The 18,010-nt window shown below is 45.2% G+C and overlaps 1 protein-coding gene across 1 annotated transcript in view; it reads right to left on the bottom strand.

Annotated features, from left to right (window-relative positions):
• Window positions 1–2,107: 2,107 nt before the first annotated feature.
• FRMD3 (FERM domain containing 3) overlaps window positions 2,108–18,010 on the bottom strand; it is a 149,997-nt gene continuing 134,094 nt past the window's right edge. The window contains exon 14 of the mRNA XM_066614795.1: window positions 2,108–6,362. Within this exon, the coding sequence (XP_066470892.1) occupies window positions 5,764–6,362 (599 nt within the window). The 3' untranslated portion in view covers window positions 2,108–5,763. The remainder of the gene's footprint in view (window positions 6,363–18,010) is intronic.

The following is an 18,010-nucleotide window of genomic DNA, read 5'->3' as shown; positions in this document are numbered from 1 at the left end:
CCCAAGGATCTGTCCTGGGACCGGTGCTTTTCAACCTCTTCATAAATGACCTGGAGACAGGGTTGAGCAGTGAGGTGGCAAAGTTTGCAGATGACACCAAACTTTTCCGAGTGGTGAAGACCAGAAGTGATTGTGAGGAGCTCCAGAAGGATCTCTCCAGACTGGCAGAATGGGCAGCAAAATGACAGATGTGCTTCAATGTCAGTAAGTGTAAAGTCATGCACATTGGGGCAAAAAATCAACACACATAGGCTAATGGGTTCTGAGCTGTCTGTGACAGATCAGGAGAGAGCTCTTGGGGTGGTGGTGGACAGGTCAATGAAAGTGTCGACCCAATGTGCGGCGGCAGTGAAGGCGGCCAATTCTATGCTTGGGATCATTAGGAAGGGTATTGAGAACAAAACAGCTAGTATTATAATGCCGTTGTACAAATCGATGGTAAGTCCACACCTGGAGTATTGTGTCCAGTTCTGGTTGCCACATCTCAAAAAAGACATAGTGGAAATGGAAAAGGTGCAAAAGAGAGCAACTAAGATGATTACTGGGCTGGGGCAACTTCCTTATGAGGAAAGGCTACGGCATTTGGGCCTCTTCAGCCTAGAAAAGAGGCGCCTGAGGGGGGACATGATTGAGACATACAAAATTATGCAGGGGATGGACAGAGTGGATAAAGAGATGCTCTTTACACTCCCACATAACACCAGAACCAGGGGACATCCACTAAAATTGAGTGTTGGGAGGGTTAGGACAGAGAAAAGAAAATATTTCTTTACTCAGCATGTGGTCGGACTGTGGAACTCCTTGCCGCATGATGTGGTGATGGCATCTGGCCTGCACACCTTTAAAAGGGGATTGGACAAGTTTCTGGAGGAAAAATCCATGATGGGTTACAAACCATGATGTGTATGTGCAACCTCCTGATTTTTAGAAATGGGCTATGTCAGAATGCCAATGCAAGGGAGGGCACCAGGCTGCAGGTCTCTTGTTGTCTGGTGTGCTCCCTGGGGCATTTGGTGGGCCACTGTGAGATACAGGAAGCCGGACTAGATGGGCCTATGGCCTGATCCAATGGGGCTATTCTCATGTTCTTATGTGATTTAAAAGCCAGGATTTTTCATGACATCCACACCTAGCAACCTGGGCTTCAAATTTCAGATTCATACTTTGCATTGTTCTTGTACTATGGTTAGAACTCACAATTTGGTGGGCTTGATATCACGACAAAACCCAGCTTGTCATAAACTATGGTTGGCAGTTCTGAACTTCCTCACATGACCCAATCCTATTGGGTCACTGCACTGTTGGAAAGGTGTAGCATCGTTTATGGCTGTTGGAAGAGGCAACATGCCATTCAGTGTGGCCAGTGGCTGCATACTAGTGGCCCACCAACCCCCAGCACTAGATAAGTCAGTGGGGGTGGGGGAGATTGGAAAAGCATGTAGGAGGAGACTGGAACGGGTTGGGGATGAAGCAAGGAAAGGGGCAGAATTGCGACCACAGTATCACTAGTATTCTGTCCCCCTTCCTAGCCTAGATCTGCCTTCCTGGGTCCAATAGGACTTATGACAGCAAAATTGCTGACACAGATCTGAGTAGATCCAGTAAGGCAGCAAGGGCTTACTGCCTGGCAACAGAACAAATTTTCCCTTACCCAGAGACCTCTGGGATTCCCCCCCCCCCCCCAGAATGCAGCATGTGCCGTGGTGGTGAGGTGTATCAACACCGAGAATTTAGTTAGGACTGGCTGCCTGCACATGTAAACAGGAGGTGGGAGCACCAAGCCTGAGGCTCACAAACGGTCATGCTAGGCCATGATTAAGCCATGACTGTGCATGATGTCTGAACAATATTGTGAACAATGTAGATTAAATTAGACATGGTTCAATTTCATCATGTATGGATTTCTTCCATTGTCATTAAAAATATTTTAAATATAGCTTCCTGTAGAGTCATCATGTTTCTTTATGATTATTGCTGTAATTGTAACAGATCACATACTGGTATATTAGGACTGACTCAGTGTTAGTTAGTGGTTGTTTTTGTTTTGTTTTTTGCTTTATTTTGCAAAAACCATGTCTGTTATCTGAGCAGTAATAATCCAGGCTACTGTCCTTTAGCAAAATAGTTTATTGTACAAGAAGGAGCATATCATTGCAGAGTGGCTTTTTCATGGTTTTTTTTATTAGGGAGTCCTATCATCATATTAACATATAAAACAATAAAGATGTTGACATAGAAATGCGAAATTCACTTTACAAAGATAAGGCTCAAGTTTACAGGTACATTTTCCCCCAAGTTCTTTTGTTTTGCGTGTGTCTGCATTTCAATGAAATAAACCCTATTTAATTCTTCCCAGAGTTGTGTTTTTTATAAATATCAGACAAATCACAAAATATATTTCAAGTACATAACATTTTACGATATGGTTCAAGCACAAACAGAAATACACAATACTGTACCTACGAACTCTTCATATGCAAGCCCTGTCATTTCCAAAGACAAGACTTTGTTTCAGTCTATGCAAGTACATGCTATAGATTATATACACCCTCCCTCCCCAGCCTCCGATAATTACTATCTGATCTGTAGAAAAAAACGTATCTTACAAGCATTCATTATTTGATGGAATTCACCTTAAGAAAGCTCTGAAGGGTCAAGGATGTGTATATACATCTATACATTCCATGTACATGCACTTTCATTTAGCCTTACATCTATCCATATTGCACAATCCATTCTCTGAGACAATCTGTTCTTCATGCAACTCAACTCTTCCCTGATCAAATTAAATCATACAAACAAATGCTCCAACTGATACTGGAGCTCAATGACATAGACAAGACTACATTTTAGAACTCAGGATCTAACTGTTTATATAAGGGGAATACAGCACAATCCTATGTGTATTCAGAAGCAAGTCCCACAGCATTCAGTAGGGCTTGCTCCCAAATAACTGCACAGAATTGAAGCCACAAAATATATCTAAGACCCAGAATAAAACTTGATTTTATTTTTTTAGCACACTAATCTGCAAACTTTGTATTGCCTACTTCTATAATCCTAAGTACCTAAAATGCAAATTACTTTTACTCTTATATTTGATATGGAAACTAAATTTATCTGCTTAATGGGAGTCTTGTTTCAAAGGAAAGGATTCAATTAGAAATTACAGAAGAATTAAATAAGCAGCAAACAATCAATAGGCTATTATTCACAAAGGGAACTGATGAGTTGGGAAATGAAAGGCTTGAAGGGGAAAATTGTGACTTTTTGTCAATTCGCTTTTGGGGCACAGGAACAATTCATAGATACTGCTGAAAAATGTACTAATGGTTTTAGGTTTCTCTTGAAGGAGATGGAGAATAAGCAAAGGGAAATCACGATGGAAAAATTTTCCAATCTAGCCAACTGCATAAAAGGAGAAACAAATTTGAGTCTTACATCCTGATCCAGCAACTGCTTACACTTGCAGAAGCTCCAAGCACACCCATTTCCCACAGAGGTCTGAATCAGGACTGAATGCTTCCCTTTACAGACCATTACTGAACCTTCAAATTATGGGCACAATCAGGTGTGCAGTTAAGCACACCTGGACTGCATGAGAATCAGCATAACTTACAGTTCACTTAACTGTAAACTAGATTGTGCTGTGTGTTTGCTTCTACAGGTTAAAGATTATTTCAGTCTTTTCAGGATGAAATATTATGAAACGTCAATAGGTTATGCTGTTCGTAACATTAGGAGCTTACCCCAACAGGCTGCTGTGAGAGAGCAAAAGAACCCCATACACCACCCTGAGCTTCTTGAAGGAAGGATGGTGTAAAAATGTGAAAAATAAAGTAATAAATAAGCGATAGTGAACATTCTAATGTACCTTACACGTTGATAAATTACATAGAAATGATAAGAAGTTAGAATGAAGCTAATGTGTTTTTAACACAGGCAGAATATCCATTGGCTTCAACAGGAGGTCTACCTCAGTCAGAACCAAGAGTCCTGACATGGGTATCATTGGATAAGTAAGAAGAAAAGTCCTGTGTCAGGCAACGAGAATATAAAATGCAATGGGTTTGTTTCAAAGTTGAGCATTGGGGACCATTGATCTTTTCTACACACATGAGACTTTATGAATTTAGAGCTTCTAAGATGTACTTGGAATGACACAGATACAAAATCTCCAGTACATCAAGACAACAAAGATAATAATACCCACTTGTCATGGGGACACATTTCAGAAAAAAAAATGTGCTTCCATTGCCACTTATATTAAGTAAGACCAATAATACACACTGGAAATGATAACATGTGAAACGGTGTCTCTGGGATTTTTCATGAAGCAGTAATGAATGGAATCAGGGATTAAAAAACATATTTTCAAACGCTTGGGATTTGGGGAACAGGATGCTTTTTACTAAGCCCGTCTCCATTTTGAAAAACTGGTGTATTTTTACCTATTCAAGTAGGTCTATCTAGACCTTTTTAAAAGCCTTTTTTTCTACATTATATACAATAATCAACAGTCTATTCAAAGATCTCTAAAACTCCTACAGAACTTAACCTCTCTGCCTTATAAAGACTTTTCATTGCCACTCACTGAAGTATCAGGTGGCAAACCATAGAAGAAGCTGAATTGCCCTTCTGCCACAATCAGTCACCTCTCTTCAGCTCCAGAATCACTAGTGTGGAACTATATATGATACTGGCTACCATGTGTTTCCAAACGTGTGTCTGCAGATTAATATAAATGCGGAGTGGTCAGCATTTGCCAGGAAAAATCAACAGGAAGGAGGGGTTCTTATACCATGCCTGTGCACAGTGATTCTCCTCTGCAAACAGTCCCACAGGCTATTTTCCCCTGCAACTAAAGTTTCATCTAGTCTTGGGTCAGATGGGGGGAGGGGGAGAAAAAAAGGAAAATAGTAGGGCACAGGGTTGCAGATATGAATCAATGAGCAGAGGAAGGCTTAAACATTTCCTTCTGCCAGCAACTTCTCCCGAGCAATTGTTCTCCACATTAGCATTGCAAGGCAAACATGTCGTTCCACTGATATATGAGAATTTATGTTATTTCATTTCCATCCAGCGGACCCTGCCTTTACATTAATGAACCTTCTACATCCTTCTCCCCAACTACTTACTATCTTGTGCAGATCTCTAAGAACTTCATTCTTCAATTTAAAAAAAATTGCTAAAACTTTTAAAAAATTGATGACATGCCTTTGTGCATTTATTTTACCAATCTGTACACTTAAATATCTTCAGAAGTTTGTCTTTGCTAAAAATTTACCAAAATCTTGTAAACACATACAAATATTTTTTTAAAATGAAAAACAAAAAATCAAACCAAGACAGAAAACTCCAGCAATCAATGTTGCTTGTATAGGCATTGGTTAGTAGAGATTGTTTTACTAAGGAGTATATTCAAAATCACAACCTTTCCTCTGTTGCTAATGGTTAAATGTAGCACATCATGGCTTATAATGATACAGAAGATAAATTTCAGTTCTGCTCAGTCATTGATAAAAACAGACAAGCAAGGATAAAAATCAAACTGCTTTTTGGTTATTGAAAGGCCACCATGTAGCTAAATTAACTATGTAATTATGGAAAGAAAACATGATTATTTTGAAGTCCACTATGGTTCAAAAATGAAAAAGAATAACTATTTGCTGATGGCCTCAAGGATGCTTCTGAGCACCTAGTACTGACTGAAATTCACTAGTTTTGAATATAGCCCTTAGTTACGTTGCACAATTGCAATGTTTAAGAGCTGCCAATCAAGTGGCGAACAAAGTTTACTTTGCACGCCACCCACTGTCTAAGAGGACAATAATATTCAACGTGGAACTGCTGAAACTCAGGCGTCTGGCGGATTTCATGGAGGAAGGAGATATCGAGGTCAGATTCCAAGAGCACGAGTAGAAGAGGGAAAAAAATCAGCATTATTCCAAGCCCGACGAGAAGAAGTCTGGAAAAACTCTTCACAACAGCATTGACTTTTATGTTGCCAACCAAAAAGTCATAGCTCCATCTCAGTGCTTTCCAGGCTTCTTTCAGCTCCTCTTCTTCTGCAACCAGAAAGGCATTTTCATCTGCCTCAAGTTCTTCAAATGAATCTGTATCATCTTTCTCATTTTCTGCCCTTGGAGAAGTTTGAAAGAGCAGGTCAATCTCCTCATCGTTCACAGGAGTGGGGAGCAAACTGCTGCTTGGATTGTACACCAGTTCAGAGATGGTTAAAGGGTCTTCCTTGATTTTCTCATCCTCCTCAATGGAAAGGTCTGAACTGTCATCAGCTTCCTTAGCAGGAGAGTTGGATATCATGGGTATCGAAACATCATCTTCATTTGGCAGTTGGATACCTATAAAAGTAGAAGTCAAACAGACCCTTAAGTTCTCAAGCAAACATTTCAAAGGTGTCACAGACATGTAAGCAAAACTGTGCAAGGAAGTTTCAAGAGACATAATCTAATAACATACTGATTCATTTTGAAGAAGGAAAAGATCTTTTCAAAATCATGCATACATCTCGTGACCATTACTCGGTTTAATGCACTGGTTCCCAACCTGTGGTCTGGGGACCACAGGTGGTTCGCGGGACCCTGAAAAGTGGTCCGTGAGGTCTAAGAAAAAAAAAATTGCCTTTGATCACCTCCAGTGTCTTGCTGAGCAAGCAATCTCCACCAAAGATCACAAAGAGGGTGGAGACCGCCCACAGCCACAACCACTAAGTGTCAGATGTGGCCAGTCTATTCTCTGTCCTCCATGATAGTCTGTAGGGGAGCACTTGGGAGACAGAGTACCTTAGAGGGTGGGGGCCAGACCACCCACAGCTAAATGTGGTCCACAACAATCCCAATTTTTGCCTCAGTGGTCATCAGGCTCCTGAAGGTTGAGAACCACTGGTTTAATGCAAGACCTACATGTTTGGTGAGTTCAAAGATCAAAACACAAGTCCACATTTTGCAAAAATCACCATGCAGAGCAATATTCAGATGTTACAGTGCATGGAACAATATCCCACAGTTCTGAAGCCATCATGTACTTTGTGTTGCCACACTCATTAATATGTGCATGCAAAAAAATATGTGATAGTATTCACAATATTTGGATCATTCATGTAACATTTATTATGACCCAATCCTATGGGCCTCTTATGACAGTGGGACTATTGTCCCATAACAGCACAATGATCGCACCACTACTGGATTATTTAAAGACCCTGCCACAAGGTGGCTACAGTGGTGGATCCCCATCATCACAGACTCCAGATGGTACCAGGGCAAGTAGGCTGTGGGGGAGTTTGTGTGTGGGGAGGAGGAGGACAAATGGAGCAGAGAGGGGGAGGAATGGGACAGGGATAGGGAGGAACCCGTTGATGTGTTGAGGGGGGCGAGAGGGTGGCTCTGGTGGTAGTGACGTTTGCCAGATTCTATCCATCATTTTCCAACCCGGCACACCTCATGGCTGTCCTCAGATTTGCACCAAGTAAAATGGCTGGTGCAGGTCCAAGGAGACCCAAAGATGATCAGGCAGCCTACCATGACTTTACCGCAACTAAAAATACTTACCTCCTGCAGACTGTTTGACCCACCTCTGTTTACCAGACTTTTAAGAAAGGAGATATAGAAAGAAATAATTTTTTTATTTATAATTAATAATAACCAAAAAAAGACCCTCAACATTTATCTCTCTATATTTACACATGCTTGCAAAGTTCAGGAGCTCATCTCCTTGCAGGGCAATTGCTAGCTATCTTGCAAACTGCAGGAGCTGAGCTCTTTGCAGAGCAATTAGCAACTGCAGTATCTGATTTCTGAACAGCCTCAGGGATCGATGCAATTAGTTATCTGATCTTTCCATCACCCTTTGGCGACCCACCAAAAAACAGGTCACAACCCACCAGTGGACCCTAACCCACAGTTTTGAAACCACTGAATTAAAGTATATGGAGACAGGAGGTGAGTAATATTGACACTGCCTGCATCCAAACAATGATGGAGACTGATTCCACATCCAGAAGTCAGAGGAACTTTTTTAAAGTGGCACTCCTCTTATATTTAGCAGGGGGAGAGCAACTGTCCCTGTTTGCCCCAGCACATCATTGCGCCTAGCTTTAGTTGGTGTTCCTTCTGTGTCTTCAGATTGGAGGAGGAAGAAGTCAGAGCCAAGGAGACCAGGCTCGGGGAGCCTGAGTGGGCGGGACTGCAATGCCCAAGAGCAGCAACGAAGAGGGAGACAGGCGAGGAGGGAGGGAGGCAGAGAGGCAGGCGAGCCGAGCAGCTCCGTCAGGCTCCCCACGCGCGGTGGGGGAGCGGGTGGCGCGTCACCCTCCCCAGCAGCACCACAGCTGCTCTGCAGTGTGCCTGAAATAGCCCTGACCCCGAGTGGCCCCGCAGATAAGGCGAAGGGTAAATTCAGGAGCTATCTGTTGGGACAAATTTATCGCCCTGTGGTATTTGTTTATTTATTTGAGTTCTGTAAACTGCTTTGTGAAGTTTACTGTTGAAAAATGGTAAATTATTATTCTCAGTCATGTTTCTTTGTTCCAGTTGCCCTTGGCACAACCTGAAATACATCTCATACTAAGCTGAGAAGGCAGAAAGTCTCTTCCACTGTATAAGACTGCAACAAACTGCACTTTTGGAGTTTTTTCATTACGTCCAAATTTGTGTGTGTGTCTCTCTCCCCCCCCCCCCCCCACAACCACTTTATGTTGCTTAACATCCAGTCTAAAGGTGAATTCTGGAAACCTCAAATGTCTAATCACTACTTTAGGATCTTTTAGTAACAAAGGTCTTACTCTGCTTTTGCTTTTAAAAAAAAAAATGGATCAATGCAGCTACCTTTGCTTTTTGTGTTTTGGAAAATACTGAATTTAACCACCCAGGAGAGGGATCTTAAAACTGAAGAAACTTAAAACGGAAGAAAGCTCATCTACCATCTGAGAATGGGATTAACCAATTTGGCTTATATTGGCCAAAATATACCTAGTGTATACCTAGTGTACCACCTACAGTTAATCTCTAGCTTTCCTGATCTAATGACTACCAAGAGCTCTCTTTGCTTCTGTCATGTGCTCTGCAAGTGACTCATTGGTTCCAATTAGTGCTGGAGACAGATCTGCTAGATCTTATATGCGTTTTCAAAAAAATAAGGAAACCGCATACTCTCCTGGTAGCATAAGTTTGTTAGCAAGAGGCCTTCGATTCTGTACCAAACCACTTCAGGTATTGAGGAATGACATTCAAATATTGTGGAGAGATGTCAAAGAAGAGACAGTTTTAATTTCAAAATAATGCAGGATAGCACTGTATTCAATTTAAACTAACTGTGGAAGAGTTGGACCAGCAATTTTTGAAAAATCGAAAGCAAAGAAATGTAACTCCAGATTGTCCACATTCAGTCACTAATAATGTTGTAAGAAACTTGTGTCACAGCTTCCCCCAAAACATATTCAGACTCCAGTAGGGGAAAGGAGCAAATTCTAAAGGTAGAACTCAGTGCAACTCTATGGATCTCTGCTCAGAAGTCTCATTGTGTCCAAAGGAGCTTACTCCCAAGACACAGGACTGCAGACTATCGTAGACAATTTCAACAGACAATTTCATAGGACACTTATGGCACTGGAACCCTACTGTTGTGCACTACAGGGCTGCCAGTGCAAATGGCCAGAGACCCCATACATGTGACAGTGCCTCCCTGCAGTCATGCTGGAGTACATATGGCAGCAGAGGGGTTGGTTTGTGGGAGGTTAGGGGTGGGGAGTAGGCCAAACAGGGGGTAGGAGGGAGCCAATCATGGCCACAACAGCGCACACCAGGATTCATTCTCTGTTTTCCCTGCCTGGCACACCCCCTGCCTCCCCTTGGATTTACAGCAACAAAGAGAGATCTGAGATCCAAGAGACCCATCTGAAAATGTAAGATCCCAGGAAAATTTGGGGCTCCCTCCTTTGACTCTTGGGTTCCCTTTTTGACCCTGGGCCCAGGTACAATTTACCCCCACTCCCTCCCTCTCATAGGCTCTGCAATGACACCCAGGTGGCCTATAGTGAGGTAAGTAAAAATTATTTTTACTTACCTCTGTCCCCCCCCCCCACCACCATAGCATGCAGCACATACTCTGTCAATGGCGCTGAATGCTATGGACTGGCAGGGATAATATTGGGCCCTAAGTGAAGCAACCACAATATCAGCTGTCGTTTATAGTTATGGCAAAATTTCTATTTCCCTAGGATTCCTTTCAGCAATTGCCATTCCTGTACACTTGTGGCACAATGCTATCCCCCTTTTGCATATGAGTGAAGCATGCACTCCGCTAGCAGTGATTGTTGCAAACATGCCACAGAACATGTTGCAGCAACATAGTTTCCAGGCCTGCTTGCAGAAAGGCATGCACAGTCCCACTAGTGCCAGCACAGGGAGTAGAGCACACCACAGCAGGTAAGTTCTTGCTGAACAGCACAGGGGCAGAGGAAGTATCGGGAGGAGCAGAACAGGGCTGGAGATGGTAACAGGAGAGGGAGTGAGCAGATTGGGCCCAGGAGGGGATAGGATTAGTGGCACTGATGCAGGCCATATTCTATCTCCCTTCCCGGGCCTGATCAACCAACACATCTGCTGGCACGATTCAAAATGCAATGCCATCATGATGTGGTTGTGAACATCCGACAGTGCATAGTATCCTTTCTGAATTACAGATGTGCGCCACTTAACAATCATTTGCTTAACAACGGACCAAATATATGACAGTGGTCAAAGTGCAATAAAGATGCTCTTAATGAGGCAATCACATCTCCCATAGCCTGCAGTTGAGTGTCTGTTTTCACAACAGAGAGGCTCTTAATGCAAAGAAGAGGCAATCTATCTCCAGCAGCCTGTGCAGCCAGCACTGGCAGGGAGTGTCTGTTTAAATAACAAAGGCAATAGACTGGACTGAATGTTCACTTAATGACCTAATCGCATGACAATGGGGATCCGATACAGGTATAGCTGCCTGTACTTGCCCACACACCATCATTTTCATCATTGTCTGCATGGTGGAAAACCTTGTCAATTTCAACACCATCCAGTAAATTTGTTTTATCCCCTTAAAGCAGTGGTTCCCAATCTTTAGGAGCTCAGGGACCACTAAGGCAAAATTTGGAGATGGAGGGGACCACATGCAATCCCTCCCCTCGCACACAAAAAATACAATTAAATTTGTAATACATAAGAAGATTATTTAATAATTAATATGATGGTTGTGCTTGCATTTCTGCTGCTTCCCGTGTTGTGCCGACGCCATATGGCGAAGTTGGAGTGTCCTCTCCAGTGCGCAAAGCCTGGGTAAAGAAGGTATGGAGGATAGGCTGTTACCCATGCAGCAAATCCCCCCTCTCCACGTTGCTGGAATGGCCCAATGGAAAGGCAGAAGCCAATACGGTTGGTTCCAGCGGCGTCGCAGGAGTTGCCAGAACGTGACTGTGTTCAGCCATGAACTGCCTCAGGGACTCCGGCTCCGGATTTTGCCTCGAGGTTGACTCCTGAAGCCTTTTCCATAACTGGATATAGCCACAAGGCAGTGGAGGTTTGGGATCAGAGTTTTCCTTCTCCTAGGCTTCGTGCACTGGAGAGGACACTCCAACTTCGCCATACGGTGTCGGCACAACACGGGAAGCAGCAGTTTACTGGTTATAAGTCTTCGCTTGATTGGCATAGAGCGTGACGCCAGGGGCTGCTTCCGACGGTGGGAGAGATCACTGCATCTCATTGGGCAGCTACCGCCCGCCTTAAGCTGGGCAGTCCCCAGCCAGAAAGGTGTTGCCTCGTCACGGTCCGTTAACCTCACGGGGTGCGTGGGGTTTAGGGTGAAAACCGACAAGTGGATCGACAACTCTGCACCATGCAACAGAAAACAGAAAACTCCTGCCCTAAAGCTGGGCACCTGGAATGTTAGGACAATGACACCTGGCTTCTCTGATGACCTGCAAGAAATAGACGACGCACGCAAAACAGCTGTCATCGACATGGAGCTGAGCAGACTGCAGATGGACATCGTTGCCCTTCAAGAGACAAGGCTTCCAGATTCCGGATCTGTCAAGGAGAGAAATTTCTCATTTTTCTGGCAGGGAAAACCACCAAACGAGACCAGGGAACATAGCGTTGGCTTTGCAGTCAGAAATACCCTGCTGAAGTCCATCATCCCACCTACTGTGGGAAGTGAAAGAATTTTGTCCCTGCAGCTTCAGTCATCAGCAGGACCTGTCACTCTCATCAGTGCTTATGCACCGACTTTGTCGTCTCCAGCAGAAGCCAAAGACAAATTCTATGATGACCTGGCCACCACTATCAAGAAGATCCCTGTAAAAGAGCCATTGTTCATCCTCGGCGATTTCAAGGCTAGAGTTGGTGCTGATAACAGTTCGTGGCCCACTTGTTTAGGTCAGTTAGGCATTGGGAAGATGAACGAGAATGGCCAACGCCTGCTAGAGTTTTGCTGTCATCATGGTCTCTGTGTCAGCAATACGTTCTTCAACACGAAGCCCCAACATAGAGTCTTTGGAGACACCCAAGATCAAAGCACTGGCACCAGCTCGACCTGATTCTCACCAGACGCTCCAGCCTTCCCAGCACCAAGATCACACGCAGCTATCAGAGTGCTGCCTGTGCCACTGACCACTCCCTGGTGTGCAGCAGAGTGAAACTGCAAACAAAGCGACTGTATCACACAAAAAAGGAAGGAAGACCTCGCATTGATACCAGCAAGACCCGGGATCAGAGAAAAGTGGAGGAATTTGCACGAGCGCTTGAGGAATCTCTTCCAGGCCCAGACGATGCAAATGCATTCAACAGATGGGAACATTTCAAGAATGCCGTTTACAACACCGCCTTGTCCATATTTGGCAAGAAGACCAACAAGACAGCAGACTGGTTTGAAGCTGTTACAGTATGTGCCCCATACAGCAAGGCAATTTGGTGGCTGGATAAGGCAGGCCTACCAGACTGCTGCTGTGTATAAGCAAATGTAAGCATACCTGTCAGACAGTGGGGCAAGGACCAATCAGGGCAAAGTGCTGAGTCATTGCACAGAACAAGGAGAGATGGGAAAAGCTAATGCAATCCCCACCCAGGATGATGCAATGACATTCCTCAGGGATGAGGTCATGGCCTTTCCCATTGGCTGACAGGAGTATAAATGGCCAACAAGCACACTCCACTGGGTGAGTTGTAGGAGTGAGTTGCTGAATGAATCTCTGCTGGATGGATACCTGATTTACTGACTACTTGGACTGTTTGCTGGACTGCCTCTGCTTGCTGATTTTTGGAACCGCCTTCTACCTGTAAATACTGCCTGTAAATAGACTCTGGTGTTGGTACTTCCCTGGGTCTTGCCTCCTTTTTTTGGCGTCCTTCCCTGTGCTCTGAGCACCACACTCTGCAGCTGCCGGTTTGCGCTTCTGCTATCTCTGTGTTTTGCCCAATTATCTCTAACAGGTTATGGGCCCAGCCGGCACAGCTGTGTGTTGTTGCTAGCTGTTTGAGCTACTGCATGTGTGGGACCCGGTTGTCCTGACGTTGTTTTTCCAGGACGGAGTGAGGCTGGCAGTTGAAGGTCAGTGGAAATGGCAGCAGGAGCCAATTTTGCACTTCCCCGGCTCAATGAGCAAAATTATCTAGCTTGGGCTACAAAAGTGCATATGTTTTTACTTCCTGAAGGCTTATGGGATATTGTGGACAATCCTCCAGACCCCTTGACACGTGAGGACGACAGGCTTAATGAAAGGGCGTTGGCTACTATCATTTTGTGTCTGGAAGACAGCCAGCTGCTTCACGTTCGTGGGTTGGAGTCAGCTCAGGCATGCTGGCAGGCATTGAGGCAAATACATGTGAGAGACACTGTTGTTTCCCAGATAAGCCTCACGAGGAAGCTGTATCGGGCAAGATTGCAGCCCGGGGCCAGTGTGTCACAGCATTTGCAGTTCATGAGGACTACGTTCGTGGAACTGGAGGAGAAAGATGTGACCTTCTCAGAACTCCACAAATGTTTCATAGTTCTGTCCTCCTTAGATGAAAGCTATGATATTCTAGCCACCACTTTGGAATCACTCCCACGTGAACAACTCACAATGGCCTATCTCACTGGGCGGCTCCTGGAAGAGGAGCAGAAGAGGGCTGAGAACCGGCAGCTTCGTGAGAAACCTCCCCCTGCACTGAGAGCAGCTGCACCTGTGGAGAAGGACCTGGAGGTACCTGGGGTCCTGGTGGTGAGGTGCTGCTACGCCTGTGGGTCAGCTAATCATTTGCAGCGATCCTGTCCCCAGAGAAAAGGGAAGGCAGCAGGGAAGAAGGACCGGAGGCGGAGGAGGGGCGATGGCACTCAGGTCTCCGTAGTCCAGGTGGTGGAGGAAAGCGGTGGAATTGGATGGACCCTCGACAGTGGTGCAACTCAACATGTGGCGAAAGACTGGGAACTGTTTGCTACGCTGGGAGAAGCACCAACAGCATCTGTGAACTTGGCCAATGGCTTGTGCTCCCCTGTTGAAGGAGAAGGCACTGTGGCAATTCCAGGGGTTGGTGAGTTGGGAAATGTGTTATATGTCCCCCAACTGCAGCACAATCTGCTGAGTGTGGCAGCCCTGGATAAAGAAGGGTTTGAGGTAACTTTTGGGGGTGGTAGTTGCAATGTTAAAAAGAATGGCAGAGGGTGTGCTAAGGGTGTGCTGCGTGGAGGTTTGTATATGTTGGAAGCCCCAGCACAGGCAGCCCAGGTGAGCTGCCAAAATAAACCCCCTCATGACAGGTGCATTCATCTCCTCCATAGGCGTTTGGGACACATAGGGTATCAGCTGCTAAAAAAGACAGTAGAGCACTCAACTGGTTTAGACCTAAAGCCGTGCTCAACGTACCTTAACTGTTCTGTGTGCCAGCAAGCCAATTCTACAAAATAGAATTTTCAACCCTGCAGTGGACAAAACTCCCTATGAGGCACTGCACCAGAGAGCTCCTTATCTCGGGCATCTCAAAATCTTTGGAAGTTTCGCTTTTGTTCATGTGCCAAAGAAGTTTAGAAAAAAGGGGCAAAGGAAGGCTGTAAGACTGACTCTCCTAGGGTACCAAAGCGGGAGTAAAGCCTACCGCTTTGTAGATAAGAACCTGAAAATCACTCTTTCTAGATCTGCACAGTTCAATGAACAGCAGTGGGGGAATGTGCAGAATGGCTCTGTCCTTGTGCCGGCCAGCCAGCCTGAAGCTGACCATTTGTTGTCACAACAACAAGATACAGCCAGTGACTCAGCTGAGAGCACTGAGAGCAGGGACAGGTCAACCTCTTTAGTGCCTAAGTCAGAGCCAGTGACCGAACCTGAAGAAAGGCAGGATGAGGTAGTTATACCCAGGCGCTCCCAGAGGGCCACAAAGGGTGTACCCCCACAAAGATTTGCACCAGGGCAAGTAACAATTTGTAATGTTACCACAGAGCCACAAACTTATGAAGAGGTAATGCTGTTGCCGGAAAAAGAGAGATGTAAATGGCAAGATGCAATGCAAAGAGAGTACCAAGCCCTGCAGAATAAACAAGTGTTTCATAGAACACAGCTGCCAGAAGGAGAAAAGGTAGTTGGCAGCCGTTGGGTGTATAAAATCAAACGGTCAGAAGCAGGCAATGTTTACAAAGCTCGCCTGGTGGCGCAAGGGTTCTCACAAGTAAGAGACGCTGATTATGATGAAGTTTTTTCCCCCACAGTAAAAAGCCAAACAATCAGACTCGTTCTCACTTGTGCAGCCTTGAAAGGCTGGCACGTGAGACATCTGGATGTAAACACGGCCTATCTTAATGCACCTCTTGAGCATAACATCTACCTGGCTGAACCACAAGGGTTCACCACACCAGATAGTGACTCAGTGTGGCAGTTAAAAAAGGCACTTTATGGTTTACGTCAGTCAGCCAGGCAGTGGCATCTGTGTCTTGAGGCTACCCTCCTTAAGTTGGGATATAAACCAGCTAAGGCAGACCCCTGCATCTACAGGAAAGGAGTGGGAAGGGATAGCATTCTACTATTGTCATTCGTGGATGATCTCTTGTGTTGTGGGGAGAAGGAGGGGGATGTTATGAGGGAGATAAGCAAAATAAGCAAAAGCTTTGAGCTGAAAGATCTGGGGCCAGTGCAAAACTATTTGGGTGTGTGTATTGAAAGAACACAGCAAGGGGGCTATCTGTGGCATCAGAGGCCCAAGATATTGAAACTGCTAGAGAAGTTTGGCATGCTGGAGTGTAAAACAGCTAAGACCCCAATGGTGGTGGAATTCCAGAGGGCAGAATATGAGACAAGCCCTGAATGCAACAAAAGCATTTATGAGTCTGCCATAGGAAGCCTACAGTACCTGGCTGTTTGGTCTAGGCCAGATATTTCAAACACAGTGGGTATATTGAGTAGGCAGGTGGCGCAGCCGCGCCAAGCCCACTGGGAAGCAGTGAAGAGGGTTATGCGATATCTGAAGGCGACCCTAAATTATAGCCTTGCCCTTAACCCATCAGGCCCACCAGTTCTAACAGGGCACTGTGATGCGGATTGGGGAGCTGACATCCCCACTAGAAAATCCACCACAGGATATACTGTTAAGTTTGCAGGAGTACTTGTGGCGTGGAAAAGTACCAGGCAAACATTTGTAGCACTGTCTAGCTCTGAAGCAGAGTTTGGGGCATTATCAGAGCTATGCACAGACATAGAGTGGTACAAGCAACTAACCAAGGATCTAGAGCAGGCCAACAATCAACCAATAGTGGTCTATGATGACAGCCAAGCATGCATAGCCATGGCCTTGTCTGAAAGAGTAAAGGCAAGGACCAAACATGTGGCAATACGCTATGCCAATGTAAGGGACATAGTCCAAAGAGGACTGGTCAGCCTCAGATACTGCCCATCTGATGAAATGGAGGCAGACATATTTACTAAGCCCTTGAGTACCACAAAACATTATTCAATGATGCACAAGCTGGGTATGATCTCTATGGAACGGAGAAATCAATGGAATGCAACTCTGTATGTGTAATGTAGATTGTGACCTTAATCCAGCCACAAATTGGGAGGGGTGTTACAGTATGTGCCCCATACAGCAAGGCAATTTGGTGGCTGGATAAGGCAGGCCTACCAGACTGCTGCTGTGTATAAGCAAATGTAAGCATACCTGTCAGACAGTGGGGCAAGGACCAATCAGGGCAAAGTGCTGAGTCATTGCACAGAACAAGGAGAGATGGGAAAAGCTAATGCAATCCCCACCCAGGATGATGCAATGACATTCCTCAGGGATGAGGTCATGGCCTTTCCCATTGGCTGACAGGAGTATAAATGGCCAACAAGCACACTCCACTGGGTGAGTTGTAGGAGTGAGTTGCTGAATGAATCTCTGCTGGATGGATACCTGATTTACTGACTACTTGGACTGTTTGCTGGACTGCCTCTGCTTGCTGATCTTTGGAACTGCCTTCTACCTGTAAATACTGCCTGTAAATAGACTCTGGTGTTGGTACTTCCCTGGGTCTTGCCTCCTTTTTTTGGCGTCCTTCCCTGTGCTCTGAGCACCACACTCTGCAGCTGCCGGTTTGCGCTTCTGCTATCTCTGTGTTTTGCCCAATTATCTCTAACAGACGATGCAAATGCATTCAACAGATGGGAACATTTCAAGAATGCCGTTTACAACACCGCCTTGTCCATATTTGGCAAGAAGACCAACAAGACAGCAGACTGGTTTGAAGCCCATTCTGAGGAGTTGACACCAGTCATTGAGGAAAAGAGGAGAGCTCAAGCAGCACACAAGGCCTGTCCCAGTGAGTGCAACCTGCAGGTCCTCCGAGCTGCTCGCAGCAAAGTCCAGCAGACTGCCAGGAGATGTGCTAACAACTACTGGCTTCAGCTCTGCTCCCAGATACAGGCAACAGCTGACACAGGCAACATCAAGGGGATGTATGACGGTATGAAGCAGGCCCTAGGTCCAACACAGAAGAAAATTGCCCCTCTGAAGTCTGCCGC

The sequence above is a fragment of the Tiliqua scincoides genome, chromosome 2 (genome assembly GCF_035046505.1).
Source record: "Tiliqua scincoides isolate rTilSci1 chromosome 2, rTilSci1.hap2, whole genome shotgun sequence".
Classification (NCBI taxonomy): domain Eukaryota; kingdom Metazoa; phylum Chordata; class Lepidosauria; order Squamata; family Scincidae; genus Tiliqua; species Tiliqua scincoides.
Note: the sequence above shows the minus strand (reverse complement) of the source record. Positions and strands in the feature narration are given on the sequence as shown.